The 24,523-nt window shown below is 42.5% G+C and overlaps 1 protein-coding gene across 1 annotated transcript; it reads left to right on the top strand.

The window, feature by feature from the left end:
* The first annotated feature begins 192 nt into the window (after positions 1-192).
* Positions 193-24,523, top strand: wtip (WT1 interacting protein). Its single transcript, XM_057014922.1, has 8 exons — positions 193-2,180; positions 6,114-6,215; positions 14,545-14,612; positions 15,704-15,766; positions 15,900-16,030; positions 16,278-16,329; positions 20,385-20,453; positions 21,344-24,523. The coding sequence occupies exons 1-8, from the start codon at positions 704-706 to the stop codon at positions 21,494-21,496; spliced, it is 2,115 nt and encodes a 704-aa protein (XP_056870902.1). The 5' UTR covers positions 193-703; the 3' UTR covers positions 21,497-24,523.

Here is a 24,523-nt window from a genome sequence, read left to right as displayed (position 1 = left end):
GATGTTTAGATACTAAATTATTCTGAAATCATTCTCAGTGGTAGAGGAGTCAGCCCAGGTGAGGTTTGTTTAGTATGGTATTTCAGTCAGGGATGAATGCAGACGTCCTTTCTTTCCAAACTCTTCTCCTTTCAGAGCCAGCAGCCCCTTGCTGAGTTGGTCGCAATCATTGTTTCTCTGCAGCATTAACCACATTCCAGAGAGGCGCAGCGCATCCCGTCTCCATCCCCGCATTCCTTTTTTACGCAAACAAGTCCCCTTCTTTAAACGGCCTTTTAGTTTGATTCCCGTGGATACATCGAGCGATGGCATGCGTGCGGGAAATATAGGCGACGAATATTAATTTACAGGAGAGTTAAACGGAGCATCGAGTTAATGTAAGCGAAGCGAGGGGGAAAACCAACAAGGGGAAATTCCTCCGCGCAGCGCGCCATTGACTGTAAGGACCTTTCAACTTAACAAAAACTGAAGTTGACAAACGTATCTCTGTCGCTTGAAACGGCGAGAAAGACTGTTTTTCGGCGAGGCGAGGCAGGAGACGATGCTGGAGCTTTCCGTGTGCGTTGAAGGGTCGCTGTGAATGAGCTGTTCCGCTGCGTTTTGTTTTGATTTAAATGTGAAACGCAATTAGAACTCCGGTGATCGCTAGTTTGGCTCGCCGAGCGGAGCACAATCAACTTGGTTCTTGCCTCGGGAGAGCAACATGGATCATTACCAGGAGGATTTCGGACTAAGGGCAAGTAAACTGATGGAGGACCTTTCTCTCTATGACGCTTACAATGACGGGATGTACAGCAATAGAAGGGACTTGGTGATTAATCCCGATCTGGACTTTTCGTCTCCTGCTGTAGCGGAGCATAAAAGTCAGCCAATGAATGGCACCTCTGTGCTTCTCCAGCAGCATCACACACTGGAGAATTTCATGTCCGGGAATAAAGTGTACAACGCGGCTCCGGTGCGCCCTGTCAATTGCACCCGTAACGTACCCGTGGGTTTTTGCGCCCCACAAACTGACGCGATTTACAGCGAGGAGGGCTGCACCAAATCCGAGGTGGCTTTGCCGTGCTACACAGGCGTTTCAGATAGACACAGGAGGTATTCTCTGGAGGTGCAGGGCCACAGGTACAGCACCGGCTCTACCCTCGACAGCGTCAACAAACCGGTGCCCCTACCCAGCAACAGGTGCAACAGCGTCTGCATCACCAGCAGCCACGACGGGAGATACAATGCCGCAAGTCCTCGGTCCAGTCTTGCGTCTTCCCTGTCCTCTCAGGAACAGAGCAAGCATGCCAGCCCGAGGTCAAGCCTCAGCAGCCCCAGAACGAGTCTTATAGTGCCTGGTCAGGAAAGGTACACCAGCCCCAGGTCTAGTTTAGTTCACTGTGAAGGAAACAGTGTCCTCAGTCCCAGATCTAGCTATGCAAGTACCGCCAGCGATACAAGTAAACATTCCAGTCCTCGAACCAGCCTTAACAGCTGTGACTGTTGCAGCAAACCCAGCAGCAACCGCACTAGTGGCATCAGCATGGGCTACGATCAGAGGCACACCAGCCCCAGGTCAAGCACGGCCAGCCAGTACTCCTTTGCAACCAGCCCAAGGTCAAGTTATTCTGATTCACGACCTGGTGTCACCCATGACTTAGAAGGAGCAATTCTGCACACAGTGCCGTTGGCTAGTCCACGGTCGAGCATCTGCAGTCAGGACGGGAGTGCAAGACCGGGGACCACCGCAAACTGTGTTGTGAGTCCACGCTCCAGCATTTCCAGTCACAGCTCTAGAAGTTCACGAAGCTCTAGGGGGTCCATGAGTACCTACCCGGAGATGCCTTCACCCAGGTCATCGATGCTGGGCAGCAGTTTGCACGAGGACACGCTGCTGCAGGACTTTGGAGAGAGCAATGGGATCCAAACTCGTATTCATCTCCAGGGGCTGCCGGCAGTGCCAGAGCCCCAGCAGCAGCCAGGCCAGATGGTACGGTCTGTGGACATGGCTGCGGGGACGCCGTCAGCGTTTACTTACGGGCTGATCTCAAAGACGGCTTCCAGCCAGAGGTTTAAGTTACCTTACCAGGTAAACCCTTGTCGAGAGAGTGGACCGAGCCAGGCAGAGAGACGGCTCGAGGCGCTCACACTTGAGCTGGAAAAGGAGTTGGAGATGCACATGAAAAAGGAATATTTTGGTAGGTCAAAGAAGATATTAAATAATGAATACCTTCTTGATAAATACACAAGATACATCACGTGTATGGTCCCTTCCAATTCACTTAAAAATTAGATTTTTGTACCAGTGGTGTGCACTAGAATAGTAATTTAATACTGCTAGGTATCATTGTCTCATAAACAACATCATGTTTTGATCTGCCTTCTCAGAAGTCTTTGTAAGGTGATGACTGTTGTCCCCCCCCCCCCCCCCCCCCCCCCCCCCCGATGACTCTGTGAGTTATTGGGAAATCATTGTTTTCATAGTTTAACATGATTTTACTGAATATGATCATGTCTACACTAAAAAAGTGAATGCTAAAATCAAACTTCCAATTTTCCAAAAACAAATTCCCAATTTTTAATCGGTTTGGCCATCATTTTGCCACTCATACAGTATACTGCATAACCACTTTGTCCATCTGTAGAAGATAAAAGTGGCTTTGCAGCACAATACTAATTTCTATCTTGGCAGAGCTAACATTTGCACAGTGCTGCACAGCTGAATGAAGCCTTCTGTTCAGCCAGACAGCCTTTGGTAATTCAAAGCAACCTGGTCTGGTTCATCGTGGATATGAGGAAAAATCGCTTGTTTACTGCAGGAACAAAGATATGATGTATCTGAAGTGTGGTTTGTGTCTGAGGTATGGTGCATTTTGTTGATGCTACAGGGTTCAGCTCCGCTCAGTTTAAAACAGCCAAACATCAGTTGTTGTCTACCATTGTAGCAGCAGCAGCAGCAGCAGCAGGATGAATGGCTGCAGTCACAGAACAGTGGCCTGTTTTGTAGCTGCTGCACTTGCTCTGAGTGAGGCTGAGACAGCTGCTGATTTGTTCCAGAGAAGCAGGTGAGAGGAGCAGGATGGAAGAGAGACACAGGAAAGATAATGGAGAGCAAGTGGATGAAATCAACCAGAGATAAGAGGAGAAAGGGGGGGAAACAAATGAGAGAGACGGACTGCTTTCTTTCTGTAGCAACAGTGTTAGCCCAAAGGGGGAGGACAGGAGGGAAGGGTTTCTGCCAACCTCCTGTCCAGCGTCGGCCCTTGTGTGGCCTCTATTTGTTGTTTTGGTAAACGAGCTGTGAATCAACAGCTGGTCTGATACAGACTGCAATTGAAGCAGCAGAGAAGGAGGCCCACTCCACTCCTCAGACTCACCCCCTCCCCTTTCTACCACCAAACCCCACCCTGACACCCCCATGAAGCCCCTTCATTAACCAGCCGGTGGGGAGTCAGGCAACACCAGACACTTGGCACACGATCTTGGCTGGCAGGCCAGACATGGTTGGTGGGGGTCAAGTCTGATCACCTGCCCAGAATTATAATGGCAGTAGTCAAGCCCAGAGTAGACATGCCAACACATGCCTGTTTTTAGAGGACAAAAATCAGCATATTTGCTCTTTCCCTCTATGTGTGCAGACTGATGGATGATGAGATGTATAACTATCTTATTGCCATATAACAGAAGTATAAAAGAAACCTGCATTATTTCATAATTGTGAGAAAACTCTCTATATGAGGAGAAATTAGTCAAGATATCAGATAAAGATTTTTGGCATTAGAAACTCTATATTTGCAATTAATTCGTCATAGATGTGTGTTTTCTAAGATCTATTTCATGGTTTGAGAACTGGATTGTAGATACATCCTCTCCTGTTCTGACAACATCTCAGCTGGAAATCAAACGGGCACAGTGGAGATCCAACATCCTGTTTTGACTGATCAAAAAAATGGTCCATAGAACATCCGGTCTTCATGTTGTTATTGTATTTTTGGATTATAATTTATTGGTTTGTTGAGCAGATGCCATGTTTAAAAAAAACACATTTCCATGTTGGGAAATTAAAACAAGGCAGTCTTGCAAGTGCACTGAAATGGTGAAGCTAAAACCAAGGGGAATACAATAATGAGGGTCAGTCAATGTAACTTTATAAATAAATGATCCAGTTTAGTTTAGCCATCGGGTGTTAAAGCCATAGAATCATGATAGTAGCGGCCTTGCGTTCCTCCTGCAGAAAAGGGAAATGGAAGAAAATACAGCTTCATTAAAAGTTTCTGAGCCTGTTGTGAAAGTTCAAACTCAGATATCTCATCTTCAGGGTTTGTGGTGGTGATTATCTCTCAGCTGCGTACTGCAAATATTTAATATGATTCAGAAAACTGTGCACAGAGTTGATTTGTCCTAGTCGGTCCATCTGAGGGCATATTGAAATTTTCTAAATGACCATGGAACTGAGAAAAGAACTGACTGGCACTGGAACCTGCAATATGAGTGAAGATTTTCATAGTTTATTTGTTATTGCTGAATCATGACTTTATTGACAGGTGAGCTCAGATTTTTTTGTTAGTTAAAAGGCTTGTATTCATTGTGACTTTTTAAAAAAAAATCTCCACTGATCAGTTCTAATGTATCTGTTGGGGATGTGGATGGTTGCTCACTGTTTGGATCTTGTGTCCAGTAACCACTGTGACCCTGGACTCACCCCACCCAGGATTTGACCCTGCATTCCCTCAGGAATGTGACCCCATTCAAGGTTGTTGTAGTGCATGAGGGTTGTTAGTCTGCTGCTACGTCCAAACAGTGTTTCCCCCCTCATTTACAGGCAGTTTGTATCATCATACTCACGTGCCTGTGAATTGCTGCGTTTCATCCCTGGATTGGTCATTACATCATTGATCATTGACGGATCCCCCATATTCAGTGCTCAACACTAATATCGGGTGACTTCCTGCATAGACAAAGCAGATGTAGGAAGCTGACAGGTAGGATATTTGATCTCAACTCTAACTTAGAATATCTCTTGTACCAAAATTGGTTTTATGAGGTTGATAGAGTGTTTTATTTTACCCTTAATTCCAGATTCTTATTTTTTTCCATGATGTGTTTTTTTTTAAATTTCCAGTTAAAAAAACCCCATTGTCTTTAAAAAAATGTTTACAAAAGCAATTATAGTAGACAAATAATACTAAAGATCGTATTCAAGTGTCTTTATTGTCATCACAATTCTCATCAGAATCAAAATTATTTTGAAAAGCAGACTTTAGGAGGGATATTTTTAAGCCAGTCTGAATCTCACCTGTGCAATCTTGCATGACGTCACTTCCTTTGGCATTCAAGGTAAATACAGATCAAACAGAGCAAGCGCGTCCCTCCCCCAATGTTTCTGTAACTGTCATTAAGGCACATCGAAGATTAAAGCGGATCTGTGATACGCTAATAGCATTAAGATGGCTGAGTGAACTACAAACTCTTTAGTGAGAAAATTTATATCTCTAAAAGCAGATGCACTAACCTTTATCTTCTCCCCCAACTATTTTGTGGAACGTGGTTTGTTGCATTTTGGTGCGCCGCCTGTCCCCTACTGTCTTTTTAATGTTTACGACCATGTTGTCTCCAGAGATCAGGCTTTTTCATAGTCTATTCAGGGGCAGGAAACGGATAACTGATCAAGGGAAGGTGCCAACGATTTGAGACAGAAAATAAATCATGCTGAAACCAAGCAAAATCACATAGTGCACCTTTAAGCCCTAACTAAATGCAAATCACTTTGGGGGTTTGACACCCATTTGTGTATTAGTTTCAAATAGTAGACTTCCCCATCTAACTATGCTTCTTCCTCTCTTTTTGCTTGTATCAGCTTTTCCAAAGTAATGATTCTTTTATGATGAAATGTGTAGCAATAACTCAAGCTTCATCCTCTGCAGTTATTAAAGAATTCCACATCTTTGACATTCAGTTTGAAAGCACAGCAGCACACCAGTCATGTCTGCTTCCTCTTTTGTAGCGCCTCAGTGTTTGGTAATTTTTACCTTTTGTCTTTATCACTTGCAATTTCAGGGGCTGTGCTTGATGTTTCATGCCACTGCAAGTATTTCTTACCCAAATAACATCAACCAATATGTCTTAAACAGGTATCTGTGTCACATGCGGGAAGGGTGTTTATGGAGCCAGCCAAGCCTGCCAGGCCATGGGGAAACTGTATCACACAAACTGCTTCACCTGCTGCTCCTGTGGTGAGTAAAACACAGTTCAGTGAGACATCAGCTTCAGATGCTTCATCAGTTTGCCTGTAGAAAGCTTTTGGAATGGAAGAACTGAAAAAAAATTGGATGCTTAATCAAAGGCCTTTATCACTGTTTTTGTTTGGTATCTGCTTTGACTCTTAATAATTCAGGATTCCAACACAGATGGTTATTTTTACCTGGTGTTTGTCTGATTGTGTGGGTTTCAACATTGTCTCTGCTAAGATATTATAGACGTCAGGGTTGAAGTTAGCGTCATTCTTGTCAGACAGTTACAAAGAAAATGTGACAGGAGATAATTGAAGAGTCCCACTGAGTCTAAAAGTTTCTTGTGAATTGTCTCTTTGAGTTGTATGTCAGTTTTTGGTAAATAGAACAAGTTATGGTACAAACTTCATCCCTCATATTGTCTTCACCTCACCTCAGGAAACCCCTGAACCACCAAAAAGGCCTGGTAAAGTTCTAGTTAGCCAGTATCAGTATCATTCATTCTCTCCACGCTATCATTAATACCACAAGTTTTTGGCCGTAGGAAGTGTGCTAAAGACCAAAACATCTGAAACTAAAAAAAACTGTTAATTCAGGAGACTAATAGTAACAATAATGCCTTAGAGAAATTTGGCCTGTAAATATGTCTGTTCTTACATAGTGTGTGGAATCTGTATGTGTGTGTCATCTGACTCCATCATTCCTCTTCTGTTTTCTGTCAGAATGGAGCGTTTCAGTGATCTTTCTTCCATTCATACGTGTGCTATACAGGGATATTGATCCTCCACCCTGCTCCCTCCGGCTGTGGAAAAACTGCCTATAATTTACATGTAACCAAAGACACATACTTTTTCATTTATTGTGTGTAAAGAAAGAGGGGCCAGATGTCCAGGGTCCAGTTACTGAAGTGGTCTATGCTGTAAAAAATAGCCTCTGACCTGGTTCAGGTTTAAGTGCTGCTTCTAGGGTTTATTTAAAACTCAATAGATGTTAAATCTTTTCAGTAGGGACATGATTGTTTGTAAGACATGCATATCATTTCCTCAGGAGACTAAAAATACACTTAGAGAAGGACTGGATTACATCTGGAGTAAGGGATAATTTAATCATAAACTCACTATGTGCAACTCTATTGCTGTTAGACATAACCCAGACAGCTTCTGAGAAACTACTGAGATATTACCGTACTGTTGCATTTATTAGAGAAATCACATCTAGGATTGGTTACCAAGCAGTTCCTTGTCCTTGGCACAAGTCTTCATTGATGGCCTCACAGGCAGACATAAACGGCATGATACATGTTGTTTCATTTGACCTCGACTGAACAGGAATGGTTTGTTATAAGCAGTGTTTTGAAGGTCTTTGAGAAGTTTGGTTTCAAAGTGCCTCCACATGTCATAACACAACAGTGATTTATCGAGAGCTATGTCCCTGTGGCCCTGTTTGTTTGTTCCCCTTTCTGTTTTTTTTATCTTTCTAGTGGGCTTTTCCTGTGGTCTGGAGCTCAACAGTGAGGCTGACTTTGCTGAGACATTGCTTGATGGTAGCTTTGGGTTTGTGTAACCATGCATAATTGAGCCCTCCACTTAGCTCTCTCCCATGGTTGCACCCTTTTTCATGGAATGGCCAAGAATGCAACCCCCCCCCTCACCCCCTAACTTCAGATAGCCTTCCATGGAGGACCTTAGTCAAACACAAAGTGTACCAGACATCCTTATCAGCAGGAGCAGACCTGGCATGGGCTCACATTAAAAGGCTGGTCAGAGATGCATATGCATTCCTGTGAAAGGGCCTTAAACTCAGTTGTTAAAGAGCTGTGCTAAATGGAAGGGTTTCTAATAAGATTTGAAAATTGACCACATTTGTGAAACATAAAGGTTCATTCTCGAAAATCCTAGATGGAGTCACAAACTGGCAGATGCAGCAAAGATGGTAGCACAGCAGTAAACGTGTCAGAGTATGTAATTCTGGATTAAGAGAATATCCAGTATCTGGTAATGCAGGTTGAATTTAAAGCCATGTGGTTTTTTACTTCTGCACTTGCTAAGGCCTCTGATAAAGATTTTCATTCCTTTCTTGAGTGTATATAAAGGCTTCATTTGTCCTAGTGCTTGTTATTATGGTCCTTTTTCTTTCACTGTTACATTTGCTGTTTTGCCGAGATTTTCTTTTAACTGCATGAGCCTCAGATAACAACAGGCTCAGCTCATTTTCTTTCTGCCTGAATCGCCGCCTGCAAAGCAACGCACTGCTCAGATCCCTCTGTTGCTTTAAATGTAAATTTAGCTTTGTTTTTGTTATCTAAAATGACAAAATCCAAAATTTAGCTGAGTTTTGGTCTTGTTCAAAATAAGCACACCTGCCCTGGTTACAATAAAACTAATAAAACCATATACATGCTCCTTCTGACCGAATAAGCAGAGCATCAGCCATGAGCTTCATCCTTTCCTGAGAGAGTCCCAGGAAGCAGTGGCATGGAAATTTAGCTCCTGCTTCAATTTTGCAGTAGTTATTTTAACCTTTCTGCTACAGTAGTTGCTCCTGCCTAACAGCAGCGGTGATAATGTTCAATCCATTGGGTTTGGTCGCTTGTACTGTACACTGACTTGTGCTCACACTGACATCTTACAGAGCTTTTTTAAATTTGTGTCATATCAGTCAAACAGGTTGTCATATAGTCCATGTGAAAATAATTTATGACATTTGCTGTTGATCTGTAATGTGTGTCTTGTAATGAGTTGTCTGCTTGTGGAACCGTTAATGCGACAGTATCATTCTGTTTCAGTGTCAGTGTGCTCCTGGACACTCGTCTCTGTGCTGCATTCCCATTACTTTGTCCACTCTGCTTTTGATCATGACACAAATACATTCCGTGAATTTCAGCGGCGAATAATAGTTTTGAGAAAGGCTGGAAATCTTAAATTAGAATCATAAAGCATGGAACAAACCGAACAATCCGCATTTGTCATTTTAATTTAGTTCTGCTTGTATTTGCATTAAATAGAAAAGGAGCACATCTGTAGGGTTGTTTTACCTGTCTTTCTCTAAAATGTGTTGTTAATATCGCTCTTTTAAGTTATCAACGTGACTATTGGGTGTGATATATATGAGAAATCTTAGAAATTTCACACTAGAAGAATTCATGTTACAGCAATAAAACATTACAGCAGCAAATACCAATAAGAGATCTAAAGAATATAAAATGAATCCAATGTAAAGAATAACTTGTGGATGTATGTGACCTCACATTGCCACAATTAGGATTAGGATTGTTCAGTGCCATTTGTTGAAGCAAACCTGGCAGTACAGCTGTAGTTAAATGATTTAAGTTATCCACTGTTGCCTTTATATTAAAAAGGATTTTACTTTTCTGTGGACTTAATTTTCTGACTGTTGGAGGTGCTCCCACAACATTTTAGCACAAAGTAGCTGTACATCAGTACAGTTTTATTCTCATACATGTCCTTTAATGGCTCCAAGATTGCCTTAGTCTAGCAAAGCTGTCCTGTATTCACCTCTGAAAAACTTTCGGAATATATACATTAGTCAAAAGGTTTCAAAAGTAATGAGTGTAGGCAATAACTTCTGGATACCAGAAGAAAGATTTATTTTTCTTTTTAAATTAAAGAATTGAAAACCCTGATTCAACATTTGCAAAGTAGCAGCAGGAACATGTGATATTTGAAACCTACAGCTTTCAAATAAAACAGGTAAGACCAAGCGAACACCACTATGCATCTTTCATTCTATTTAATTAATTAACCAGGCAGCCACTTCACAGATTTTCCTTTTTAGATTTTGATTAATCTTCTCTATGTTGCTCCAATCCTTGTTTTGAATTAAACCATTCTGTTTCTTTCACATAGCTGGATTGAAATTTGCTTAGGATTTATTACTTTTTGGATTTTTTAAGGATTTGAAGGTTTAGCCCAGGTTCTACTCAAGACACCACACAGTTCTGTTTTTAATGTGATGACCTTGTTATTTGGTTGTAGTCTGACATCTGATCTGATCAGACCTCCTGATCAGGACAACCACTCTCATTTATTATTTCTTTCGGAATATAACTTTACAACAAATATGAAAAAAGTCTAGGTATGATGTAGTCTCCTTGAAACCTGTAGGTATACCTTGTGTGTCACTTATAGTTCTGTGGGGACGTTCAGACTCTGATGACAAAAAACGAGAGGAAAGGGATGAATCCCTCCCCCTCTTTTGAAGAGGGAAGTGGGCAGGGAGTGGGTGTTGGAGAGGTGTGGGGGGTTGAATGGGACCAGCTAGTGACCTCAGGCAGAAAGAATGTCCCCGTTTGCTCAGTCGGCCCACTCCCCTAGCAGCACTCCACTCAGTCATCAGTGCTGAGGCCTTTTATGTTCAGCATCCAGACCCCAAACCCCAGAGCAGAGGCCACAGATAAGCACAGAGCAACACACCAGAGCTCCCACCACTACTGCAATCTTCACTATAATCTCACTGTTCTGTAACTCCAGTCCCTCTAACACCTTGGACTACAAGATAGCATCTATTAATGAAACCTGCTTCTTTCCCCTTTTGCCTCCCAGTACCAAAATGCTAATTGCTGCTTGGCCTTAAAAGTCTCACCTATTGTGTGGACAACATTCCTCCGCTGCTCTCGCCATTTACGTGGGTGTTAATGTATTGCCATGTCTCCACGTTGTGACATTGCACTGGTGTGTTGAATGCAGCAACAGCATAAATTTCAGTACTTAAATAAGGCCAGAAAGGGTGGGGAGGATTTCCATGCAAGGACACCAATAAAATCAATAATGGCCGGGGGCGACAATTAAATCTGACTAATCCATCAGATTTATAAGATCCACGCACTTCATCTGCCAGGGGGGAAGTCATCACTCTGTCAGACACCGCTGCTGTTAAATAATCTGAATGGGTGAGCTCTAACGGTTGCATGGCAGGGGGCTGTAGAAGCCAGCCTGTGCAGAATTCCCTTTTTTAATTGATTCAGACTTGGATTCTAATGAATGAGGAGTGTCTGAAGAATTCACCATTTACATTTGGAGCTGGAATTCACTATGCTGAAGCTGGCTTTTTTTTTTTTGACTGAGCGGCAAACAGTTATTTTGATATTATCAGCAACAGTTATGTTTTATATGTTAATGAATGCAAGCTTGTAATGAGGTTTTTGTCAATTATGTACCAAAGTGAGGGACATCCTCCCTCTGGGGATCTATGCTTGCACTGTCTCAGCTGACAGGACAAAGGGAGATTATGGGGGAAACTCAGAAAGCAGCTTGCTGTATTGATTATGTGTGCGTTGTGAATAGAGGCCCATTGGGAACAGTGTTTAGAGTATTTAAGCAGAGATACAGTTTTCTGTTCAACCAGCCATCTGCTCCACATTGGGCTGCTGTTGTGGTTCCCATAAGATAAGGCAGACAGGTTGTCTTCAGGAGGAAGAAGATCACAGGCGTCAGTAAAATGTGTGTGATGTGTCTTGAGTTTTTTCTGTGTTTTTGACCAGGCGGCAAATGAATAGCTGCACTGTGTTCATGCTAACTGTCTTTCTGCAGACTTGTTTATGGAGCTTGGTTGCTACTGAGACAATAATGGTGTGTTTTCAAAGTGGTGCAATCAATTGGAATAGTGTTTCTACTTCAGGCTTCGTAGGTAAAATGGGCACAGGACAACAGGTATCCAAGCAGTGGGACATCATACCAGTTTTCCATAGGGAAATTTGCCAGTACATTCAAATCTTCAAAATTTCTGACTCTAAAAAAACTGACTTCAGATGCAGTATGTCTCCATAATAACTCACAGAATGTATACCTTCAATAAGGTTGTCTAAAACAGTTTATTGCTTGTCTTGCATTCAATGTTAGCCCCGGGGAAAAGAATGCTGATTTAGTCAGCAGATTATGGACTATGATTCAGATTAGAGAATAAAGGTTCACAATAGTGAGAGATCTTAGTTGTTTCCTTTAATGGAGGTTGTTCAGCACATCAAGTTTCTTATTTCCCTATATACTGTGACTTACATAGTATTTATAGCATATGTGGTATATATACATACTATACTATATACTATATAGACTATACTACTATACACTATACTATATACACTATATACTGGTGTCTCATGAACCTGAGACACCACAATGGTCCACCTTACATGCAGTGGTTCTATTTCCTTCTTTGATGACCAGATAGATTGCCTTAACCTAAAAGCTGCATCATATGCATTTCTTTGTGTGTTTTCCATGAGTGTGTGTGTATGATGCGCAGAATGACAGATCAAAGTCAAAACTAGTGTCTTCTTTGGCACATCATCTTTCCCCACATGACTGCGTCACTTTTGCCTTTACTGCTAGAAACTGTCCACGGTGGCTGTTAGTCGGTAAAAATCTATGAATTAGCTACACCATTGTATCGGCCCCAGGGTTTGTGTGTGTGAAAACAGCAGTTTATAGTCCGAAAATTATGGTTTACAGCTTGTTTAGAGTGAAGCCACCACTTTTTATTGATCATGGCAGAAGATAAGATTCAGCAGCAGAATTTCAGGCTCTGTGCTTTACACAGTTATTTCTGGTGATACTACCAGCCTGGGATGCACTCAGCACTGGCTAAAACTCCTCAATGGCTCCAGCTCTCAGCTAGGCACACCACTGGTACCTCCATGACCTTCACAATTGTCAGGAATCTTAGACTCACAAACACGTTACTTGCAGACATCAATTTTTTTTTTCAAAGAAAATTATTTAGACAAATTGTTCGGGAATTACTCCTTTTGATTAGGAGCCTAATTACTGGAGCAATAAATTCAACAGAGGTTGTCCGTTCCAATCTTTCAAGATTAGACACAAATTCCGTCTGCCTTTGCTAAATTATCACTCTGATATTGTTCATTTGGGGATGAGCTTGTGCATTTTGCAAAAGGGACAAATTTGTAATGTACAAAACAACAACGCTGACCATCTCTGATGTTCACGCTGTCCACTGTTTACTTCGCAGTGTTCGGTCCACGTAAAGGTGTTATGATGATGATGTTGACGCAATGATGCATGAGAGGGAGGACAAAAGACCCATGCCCCTCCCAGCAGGTCAGACCCGCTACTGCTGGCAATGTGAAAATGCCCAAATTGTGAGCAGAGGCGGGTCAACTTGCGTTAGAAAATCCTGCCTCGATGCGCTATTTTCAGTTCAGGTTGCTCTATGATCAACACCCCTTTGTTTTGATCTTTGCCTTGGATTGGAACATCAAAGATCAATGTCCCTCCAGAATCCCGAACGCCACCAAGTTTAATGTAAATTGCATATTTATGCTGAAACTAACTGTAGGGGCCTTGTCCCATTCATGTTCTAAGAATGAGTGCATATGGAGAGATTTACACATGCCTGTGTTAGCTTATTGTTACTAATTCTGCAGTTCCAGTCACTATCATAGACAGACAAACTATCATACTTAGGGGGTTGTCTAATCATTAGGTTAACATCTTAGCTATGCTGTTATAGGCCTCTCCTCTCCTCTCCTCTCCTCTCTCTCCTCTCCTCTCCTCTCCTCTCCTCTCCTCTCCTCTCCTCTCCTCTCCTCCTCTCCTCTCCTCCTCCTCTCCTCTCCTCTCCTCTCCCCTCCCCTCCCCTCCCCTCCCCTCCCCTCCCCTCCCCTCCCCTCCCCTCCCCTCCCCTCCTCATCAAGTAGACTAGTTATGCTGATTCTTGTGTAGTTTTTCTGCTCCCCCCCTTCTGTATTCATTTACAGGTATCGCCGCTTTCGGAGCTGCGTGATGACCTCCGGCCCCGCGGACCCACTCGGCCGGCGGCTTGCATAAATAGTGTATTTTTGTATGTGTTCTCTGTTCTCTGTGCTCTGTGCTCTGTGCTCTGTGCTCTGTGCTCTGTGCTCTGTGCCTCTCCTCTCCTCTCCTCTCCTCTCCTCTCCTCTCCTCTCCTCTCCTCTCCTCTCCTCTCCTCTCCTCTCCTCTCCTCTCCTCTCCTCTCCTCTCCTCTCCTCTCCTCTCCTCTCCTCTCCTCTCCTCTCCTCTCCATTCTATCATCTACCTGTCCTCCCCCCTCTCCTCTCTCTCTACCCAGCCAGCCAGCAGCAGGAGGGTCCCCCGACATGAGCCTGGTCCTGCTCAAGGTTTCTTCTTCCCCTTTCTTAAAGGGGAGTTTTTCCTTGCCACTGTTGCTTGTCTGGGGTTAGGCCCTGGGATTCTGGAAAGCACCTTGAAACAATTTTGGTTGTAAAAGGCACTATATAAATAAAGATTGATTTGATTTGTCCCTGTACAATTTATATACTTTATCTATATTTGAGTACCGTATATGAATTACACTTGACTGTCTTTCTTTTCAGGGCGGAGGTTGCGAGGGAAAGCATTCTACAATGTCAACGGGAAGGTCTACTGTGAGGAGGATTTCCTGGTGAGTCACCCATGTTTGTGTGTTTTGATTTTTAATGGGGCAATGACAGTTTTTCTGCATCAAATGGTGAGATGGCAGAGTAGAGAAGTTGTGGTTAGGATCTCAGGCAACATTCTATAACCATTGAAAAGACACAGACTTTGACGCTACCATTGGGAGTTTATCACCACCCTCCAGTTCACAGTAATTTTCCACAATTTCCCCAAGGAGCTCAATTATCCCACATGCTGCTACCCAGCACTTAAAAATTAGGAGCAGCCAGATGACAGCTCTTGGACCATCTGCTTCAGGTTAGCAGCATCAGGTTAGTGAGGCATTGAGGGTGTCTCAATTTCATCATTGCCTTTTTCAATCTAGTTTTCAGGATGATGACTTTTTTGTGTGTTTGGTTACAAAATGTGACAGAAGTGACTCCAAATAACTCAACAAAAATTCTGAAATGCTTTCATAATGTGAAAAAATTCACAACACACCACTCTATCATTCTGAAAGTATACTTCCTCTAAGAGTTGACCTAGTTGATCTTTTGGGAAGTCAGATGATGGGATGGTGCTCATTTTCTGATTCCTGCAGCTTGATTGCTCTGTCCTCTCACCTCGTGGTTTCTCGGCTATGGGGGGAGTGATGATAGGTGACTGGTCTGTAGTGGAGAAGTTGGGGGAAGAAGGGAAGTTTACCAGTTGCTACCACCCACCTGCACCTAGGAGATAAGTTTCCAGTCCCTTGAATTATTAGGTCAAGGGAATTCAGGGTTCAAGGGAAAAGTGCCACCCAGTCAGTCCAGTGAGAATGTTCAGGAGTTTTTGTTGACAAGTTTTAAATTGGTTTATATGATTAGGTATTACTTCAGAACATATCCTTCACAGTAAAATATATTTTTTAAATATAACATAACACACAAATCACTGGCATAAATTGTAAGACTATTTGGGACGATTCACATCTCAGCATAAAGAGTTGAACAGCACCCTCTAAAGGTGGGTCTTCATCTGAAGCAAGTATCAGCATGATGCTACCTCATGGTCAGTGACATTCCACCAACAAATCTTTCATAATGTGAAGATAATAATTGCCTTGTCTTCTCTATACAGTATTCTGGTTTCCAGCAAACAGCTGACAAGTGTTTTGTGTGTGGCCACCTCATCATGGAGATGGTAAGGACTGAAAAATTTCTTGTGTTTTAACATGACTGCATGACTCCAGAGCCTCACTCTTAAGTGTCATTGTTTGTGTGTGTCTGTGTATGTTTTTGTGTATATCCGTGTGTGTGTTTGTGCGTGCATCTAGATCCTCCAGGCACTCGGCAGATCTTACCATCCTGGCTGTTTCCGCTGTGTGGTGTGTAAAGAGGGTTTAGACGGAGTGCCTTTCACTGTAGATGTCGACAACAACATTTATTGTGTCAAAGACTACCACACGTAAGGAATATGGCTCTGCTTGGCACGCTGTTAAATGTTGCATGTGGAGGGCTGTTTATTGCATAAATCTGATAATGCGATAAATAATTTATATGCCTATGTGACTATTTTGATTGCTATATGGGAATAGTTTGTATTTAAGCCTGTATCTTTCTGTGGTATTTGTGGTCTGATTACAAACGATGAATGATTTTGAGCCAGATATATCAGTAGCACACTGAGAAATGGTTTGTCACTTCCTCTACAGGGTTTTTGCTCCCAAGTGTGCCTCCTGTAACCAACCTATCCTTCCAGCTCAGGTAAACCACAATCCAGTAAAGCAAGAAACTTAAGGCCGGTTTACACAATGAAAACAGCCAGAAATGGCAAGGTTTCATCCTTTTGCACCTTGTCATTTACACGAAAATGGTGCCCAGAGTGCCTGAGTCTGCAAACTGGAGTGAAAAGTTTTTGAATACATCGTTTTTGCCTTCATAAACAGGGAGCGCCATTCTATTTCATCCCGTCAGAGATGCTTTAAGAACTAAATATTACCCTTTGAGCATAAGTATGGATTTCTTTGCGAAGCACTGAGCCTGCAGCTAAAGCTAACTCCATTGCTAGTAGATGATGAGTTGCATGTCCGATAAGTTTTGTGTGTCGACCTCTGTTGGTACATAGGATATGATTAGTTTGTGTTAAACTGTTGTGTTAGTGCTCTAGCTAGTTATAACTGGTTTTGATTTACCCGGTGAGCCAAATTTGGGTGAGGATCTCAGTGTAGTGGTTGGTTTTTGTTTGTAATTGGACCTCTGCTTGTATAGGCAGCGATTTCCCTCGCTTCAGCATAATCTTCCTATACTTAGGCCACCTACGGCATTTGTAGCACCTGCAACACCTTCTACAGGTGCAGGCTGGCCCCAACTGCCTTTCCTGTCCATCCTGAAGGAGTTGCAGGCATGTTGGCCGCCCTTTAGGGCTCATAGAGACTTGGGGGAGCAGAGACTGAGGTCACAGGGCCAGTGGTCATATATTTTTCACTTCAGCAGCTTCAGCAGTGGGTTGCTTATGTTTCAGACTTGTGGTAGCCAGCTTAACCCACAGGTAAAGATTTCAATTCCACTGCCGGCCCCACATATCTGTCAGACTGACCTCCATCAGCGACCCAGCAAAGGCTCATGCATTTGAGTTGGAGTTGTTGCCAAGGGCCAGAAGGGCAGACAACTAAGTTTTCTATCTATTTTCTATCTATTTTATTGTCACAATATCTATTTTATTGGGGTGGCAGTAGACACTGTAACTATGACAACCATCCTCCCAATATGTGGGTAACATACTGCACTTTCTTGCCCTATCCGTCGCTTGACCTATGTTACTTTTCTTCCTCTCTTTGGCAAAAGCCGTTTGAATGCACATATTTCATTCAAGAAGAACTCACTTTGAACACAGGAATATTTAAGTAAGGTAAAGTAATGAAAGTAATATTTTTATTTTCTGTGAGCTGCCTAGTTAGCCACCAGTGCTAACTCCATCCTTCACTTATATTTTGTGATTGCTTTGTTACTGTGAAACAGCAACATTTGATGAGCTGAACAGATGTTAGTTTTGCTTTAAAAGTTGATTTTGTGTGCTGCAGTTAATTTCTGCATGCATACATAAATTGTATATTTTCAGTCTTGCTATAGGTTGGATATTGTGCATCGCAAAGTATTGAGATTTTGACTCCTGCTGTAGTAAAACAAAATATGCCTTCTTTTTTTTTAAGTCTCTGATGATACAAGAGTCAAAAGTACAAAACAAGCATTTATCAGAGAGGATAACAAGTTGTTTACAGTGATGGAATCTCTGCGTGGAGGTAGCCCAAGAGCGAGAAAGTGAAGAAGGCAGTTTTGCGTGGCTATTTTTGCAGTGGAAACTCCCCATATCGTCTCTAGAAACTTGCCGTAATTGTGCTAGATTTGTGGTCACTCCTCCAACAAAATGTGAATATTAATATTCTGACCAGCGGAGACACATTGGTTTTACTCGCCAAGGACCACATCAATCAATCAATCAATCAATCAATCAATTTTTATTTATATAGCGTCTTTTACAGTCAAAATTGTTTCAAGGCGCTTTCCAGAATCCCAGGGCCTAACCCCAGACAAGCAACAGTGGCAAGGAAACTTTATCAGGAAGAAACCTTGAGCAGGACCAGACTCATGTAGGGGGACCCTCTTGCTGATGGCCGGGTGTGTAGAGAGAGAGGAGAGGAGAGCAGAGCAGAGCAGAGGAGAGGAGAGGAGAGAGAGAGGAGAGGAGAGGAGAGGAGAGGAGAGGAGAGGAGAGGAGAGGAGAGGAGAGGAGGAGAGGAGAGGAGAGGAGAGGAGGAGAGGAGAGGACAGGGAGACGAGACGAGACGAGACGAGACGAGAGGACGGGCACAGAGCACAGAAACACATACAAAAATACACTATTTATACAGCGGGTCAGCGGGGCCGGAGGTCGTCATGCAGCTCCGAAGGTGGCAATACCTGTAAATTAATACAGAAGGGGGGGGGGAGAAGCAGAAAAACTACACAAGAATCAGCATAAGTAGTCTGCTTGATGAGGAGGAGGAAAGGAGAGAAGAGGAGAGGAAACCATGACCCAGTGGGGTGACAGAGGCCTGTCAGGTGATCATGTTTCCGGACCCCGGCAGCCTTGGCCTATAACAGCATAGCTAAGATGTTAACCTAATGATTAGACGACCCCCTAAGTATGATAATTTGTCTGTCTATGATAGTAACTGGAACTACAGAATTAGTAACAATAAGCTTTTTCAAAGAGGTAGGTTTTAAGCCTAATCTTAAAAGTAGCGATGGAGTCAGCCTCCCGTCCCTGGACAGGGAGCTGGTTCCACAGCAGGGGGGCCTGGTAGCTAAATGCTCGGCCCCCCATACTACTCCTACGAACTCTGGGAACCACAAGTAGACCAGCATTCTGAGAGCGGAGCGGTCTATTGGGCTGGTAAGGTATCACTAGCTCCTCCAGGTAGGATGGAGCTCGGCCTCTGAGGACCTTGTAGGTCAGAAGAAGGGTTTTAAAAATTATTCTAAATTTAACGGGCAGCCAATGAAGAGACGCCATTACAGGAGTCATGTGATCTCTTTTGTCAATACCTGTCGGAACTCTGGCTGCAGCATTTTGGATCAGCTGGAGGCTTCTTAAAGAGTTGTTTGGACACCCTGCTAATAAAGAATTACAATAGTCCAGCCTAAAAGTAACAAATGCAGGGACTAACTTTTCAGCATCATGCCGCATCAGTAGTTTCCTGATCTTTGTGATGTTTCTCAAGTGAAAAAAGGCACTTCTAGAGACTGTTTTAATGTGTGAGTGGAAGGAGAGATTCTGGTCAAAGGTTACTCCTAGATTCCTCACAGAGAGACTAGATGTTAATGAGATACCATCTAGAGTGATCATGTGATCTAATCTATCCCTGAGAGGTTCAGGACCAAACACCATGACCTCAGTTTTTCCTGAGTTAAGGAGGAGGAAATTTGAAGACATCCAGGACTTTATGTCTTTAAGACAGGTCTGAAGCTTCACTAACTTCTCTGTCTCCTCTGGTTTCATGGATAAATAAAACTGAGTGTCATCAGCATAACAATGAAAATCAATGGTTATCATTCTGTCGTAGGCCAATCAGAATTAGCGTCAGCGTGCAGACGTGTCTCGCAACACTGTTGCTTAACTACAAACTCACATCGCAAACTACTGGTCTGACATGTTTGCTACCTCAGTTTCAGTCGTTACTGTGGATCTGTGTGAAGGTACATCATGTAGCACAACAACGATTTGTGTCTGCAAACATGCTACGGCCTCATACTGCATTTTTAGGACGGGCTCATTCGGTGATTGAGCTCATGGATAAACTCACACACAAGGGAAAAAGCAGGAGCACTTACCAATGTCTTGAATTCTATTCTCTGGAGAATCTGTTTGCATCTACACAAAATTCAAGCCTACTTTTTCCTGATATCTGTAGTTGGTTTATTTTGTGTTAGATATTTGCCACTAGCTACACTATTTGCTCTTTATTTTACACAGCTAATAAATTAATATTCCAGCAAAATTAGACATCTCTATACCTCTCTAAACCAGTGGGTTTACCTTACCATTTATAACTTTTAACTGTTTATTTCCCTTTTTCTGAAATCGTTGTATTTATACAATTCTACAATGGTTAGCACTTATGACTCCACAAAAAAGGATTTATTTTTAATGGAATCAGAGTCCTCTATGTTCTGTGCCTCCTGGGCTTTAGTTTGTGCAGATGAATTGGTTCTAACCCAAGAGCTGCTGATTATTAATTAATAAGACGTTGGACTGTTCACACAGTATGTTTGTCCACCAGGGCTCTGAGGAGACCATCCGGGTCGTTTCTATGGACAAGGACTACCATGTAGAGTGTTACCACTGTGAGGTGAGGCCTACATTACCATGTGTGCGCGCATACACACACACACACACACAAACGCACACACACACACACACACACACACAGGGTGACTATGACTTATTCCTCTATTAAATCACTTTTACATACGTCCTCAATCCCTCAACCCTAAAACTTCTTAAGGCAATAAGTGTAAAATCACTCCTGTTGTGTGGAATGAATGACAATAAAATAAGAGACAATAAAAACACAGTAAGCACAGGCTTACTGCAACATTGTAACTCATTAACATAGCATATATTCCATTGTTGAGCTCTTCACTCTGCTGGGGGGCTTGTTGCTCCAGTTCCGCGTCTGCCAGGAACACCCTGACATTAACATTTTGTGCAACCTTGCTATCACTCTGCAGTCCATCTCCTGCATTCTAAATTTAGCTGTTCTGAAGAGCACAGCGGGGCTCATTTCTTTAAATTAGTGACATCCCACTTCATCGAAATGGGGCAAGTCATTATGTAAGTAGTGGATAATCATTCAGCTGAGTACTAGAGGGGGGAGCTTGTGAACAGGGGAAGGGTAAAGTTCACTCATGAATCATCCCACAGGTCCATTACACAGTGACACATGGAAAAATAGATATTTGTGCTTTTTAAAACTGTTTCTTAAACAATATATATTACCGTAATTATAATATAGACGAATCTAGGTCTGAACAGCCTCCAAAAGACCTGTCATCATAGCATATATCCAGACTCAGTTATTAGCATTACAATATATATTATACACTTTAACACAACAGGTTTGCTTCTACAAAAAGCTAAACTATTCAGTATTAGTGGATTCCACATCCACATTAATTTGGAGTCGGTTGTTCTGTGTTTAACGGTGTGTGTTCATCCTTCGGTCTGTTGTTCTGTCAGGACTGTGGCCTCCAGTTAAATGATGAAGAGGGACACCGCTGTTATCCACTGAATGGTCACCTGCTCTGCCACGGCTGCCACATTCATCGCCTTCAGCCACAGGTCCCTGCTCATCTGCCTTCCAGCTACCCCCTCCATGTCACAGAGCTATGAGTAGGAGGAGGGACAGCATTCAGGCCCCACCGCTCAGGTGATCTGAGACACCACAGAAGCCTCAGAGCTCCAGCCCATGTCTTCAGGACTGCCTCTTCATGGACTGGCATGTTGTCCAAAAACAGGGCTGTTGAAAGGGTTTCCATCTCTTCCATCTAGAGTCCTCACCTCCCTGTATTTCTGGGCTGTCATCACAGCACTGCACATTCATCAAAACAGGATGATTACAGCAAGACTTCTGTCCTTGTTTCCCTCTCTTTTTTATTATTCATTCCTGTGTTCTTACTGAAGCCGCAAAGGATTCTCTGGCGCTGTGGGGTCTAGAGACTGCTGCTGATGTTGGCATCAGAAAGGCTCAGGAATGAACCACTACATTCCAGCTCTAGCTGAATCTGAATGACCCCAGTGTGCTGTGCCTTCAGAGCGGGCTTTCTGCAGCTTCAAAGAATGAGTGGGAGTCCTAAAGGCTATGCAAAAGACGCCCTGCATCATGAGATGGGACCGACTCAACCAGCTTAAAGCTCCTCAACCTCTACTGTCCTGAAATAGCAGACGCTCCATAGCAGCTCAAGGCCAGAGGACTAGCTGACATTCCATTTAGAAGTCTTTGACAAGACCTCATGAGATTCACAAGCGGTATCTTAATTATTAATTATACTATGACAAAAAGAAAGAAAAATGTAGGCACACATAGATGGTCTTTTATATATGAATATATATTTTGCAAATGTTTTCCACATAAGATTGTAGATGTAGTCTTTTTTTTGCGCTTGTGATAGATTCAAAAGTGAATCACACTGTCAGTCACACAGTATGACGCATCTAAAGAATTTGGGTTGTATCATTTCTGCTCCAGGACACAGAAACTCCTCATGTCACCGTCAGTGGGTCACAGATCCATTGATACCTGATGCGGCGTGATTGTGTCACCTGACCTGTCTGGTATTCAGAGGGAAAACAGCAAGTTGCAATTACCTTTTGCACCAGATCTGTTTCCTGGTTTACATTCCAGACACCGTTTCATTTTGTTTTGGGATTTTTTTTAGTCATGTGAACGCAGTGCATTACTACAAGGAAGTTCCACTTGTCCACATGCCTTAAGAATAGAACGACAGAACAAGTCTGTGTGTGTGTGTGTGTGTGTTAGTGTTGGAGGGATATGAGATTTTGGGGATGTGCTTGCCTCTATGTGTGTGTGTGGACAGCACCTTCAGCATTTGTATTGTGTATATTGCTATTCTGCATTACACACTGCCTTTACACTAAGCAGGTAACAAGCAATATTTGGGATGCTATTGAAATAGAAGAAAATCGGCCATCGAAACTCATTCAGATCCATTGTTGCGTTGAAAGTAGCACACAGACCACATATCAGACATTGACACTGAAATGTCAGATTTGCTTTTGGGTTTGCTCTATAATGCTCATTTGTCATCTTTAATACCTCATACTACCCCACACACTGTCAGTACGCGAAGCAAGGATTTTAAACTGTCTCCCGGAGAGGCTTTTCTTCTCTTTCGCTAATAAGAACGTTCTTTTCCTTAAACGCGCTGTCTTCGTTTCAGCATAAAACCCTGCATTTATCATTGAGTATTATAATAGTGTGGCTTACCCATAATGCTATATGCACTGATGTATTCCCGTATAGTGCTGAGCATGAAATGTGCACTGATAAAAGCCAGATGGTCCCTTTCTCTTTAGGAATGTTTCATCCATGTTTGCCAGAAAAGAATTTTAAAGTTTCACTTGTCACAGGTCAGTTTTATCACTTTGTACCTCTCAAATGAACTCAAAGAAGGTCCTGTAGTGCTGTTTTTGGATCGCTTTTGTAAATTATTTCCTGTTTTGTGGCGTATCCAGTGCAGGATTAAATATGGCTGATGTGCATTATCCTCAATATAATATGGACTTTGAGTGTTTTGCAAATGATCACATGCTGTTTCTATTTAAATTTTACAAAGCATTCCAACTCTGTGTGTATGTGTGCGTGTGTGTGTGTGTGTGTGTGGTGTGTGTGTGTGTGGCAGGACCATGGCACATGCACCTCACAGTGGCAGGGTACATTGACCTTTGCCCTCCAACTGTTATCAGCCCTTTTTCGAAATGTTGGCATCTATTTCCTGGTGTTATGTTGTAACTCTTGTCTGGTACCATGCTGGTGGAGTTTCACACACATTCCAGTGTGATAAATGATGATAGTTTCACATACATCACCCTTTTAACTGTAGCCCGAAAAACTCTGTGTGGTATTCGTGCGAACACAAACCAAACACCAATAACTGTATGCGGACGTTGAGTCAGCTCTTAAACATACTGTAATACTGTACACACAGGCTTGAATGAATACTACTGAATGTGTCTGAAACAGACTGAAAACGAGGCAGCGCAGGCAGGGCGCTCTTTGTGATGTGATGAGATTCATTTGAATGTAATAATGATTAGTGTATGGTCTCTGGCTGTATATATGTAAAAGAGGAAAAGAAAAAGGACTGAGTACGTGAAGAGTTTTCCTTGTCATTTGATTGACCCAAGCATTGTGAAGGGGTTCAGGTCAAACAATGTGTGCCATACTTGAAAAATGAGGCATTTATTGGAACATGTCTGCACATTATCAAATGAAAACCATAACAAATTCAGATTTTATGTGTCCTTTAAAATGCCTTAATTCACCTGTTTATAAAAGTACTACTTCAGTTTCTGTTGCATAGCCCACAGCTACTGTAGTCACCTTGTACATAAAGAGGCTAGTTTTGCATTATTTTTCTGTCAAAAATCACAGGAGAAGACTCCTCTCTTTTCTCTACTGTTAGTTACAACAAGCACATCCAGACACATCTCACACAGTTTGTATCGCTAAGTGATTTGATTATTTAGATGGCTCAAAAAAAGGAAAATAGATCTATTTATCTAAACCTGGAAAAAAAAGTTTAAAGTTATTTAATGTATTAAAATTTGGGACGTATCATTTAACTGTAGATAACATAATCTACTTTTTAAATAAAGTGGTTTTGTAGCTAACTGCAA

This window comes from Takifugu flavidus, chromosome 2 (assembly GCF_003711565.1).
Source record: "Takifugu flavidus isolate HTHZ2018 chromosome 2, ASM371156v2, whole genome shotgun sequence".
Taxonomy (NCBI): domain Eukaryota; kingdom Metazoa; phylum Chordata; class Actinopteri; order Tetraodontiformes; family Tetraodontidae; genus Takifugu; species Takifugu flavidus.
The sequence above is the reverse complement of the archived record's forward strand: the minus strand, read 5'-3'. Positions and strand labels throughout refer to the sequence as shown.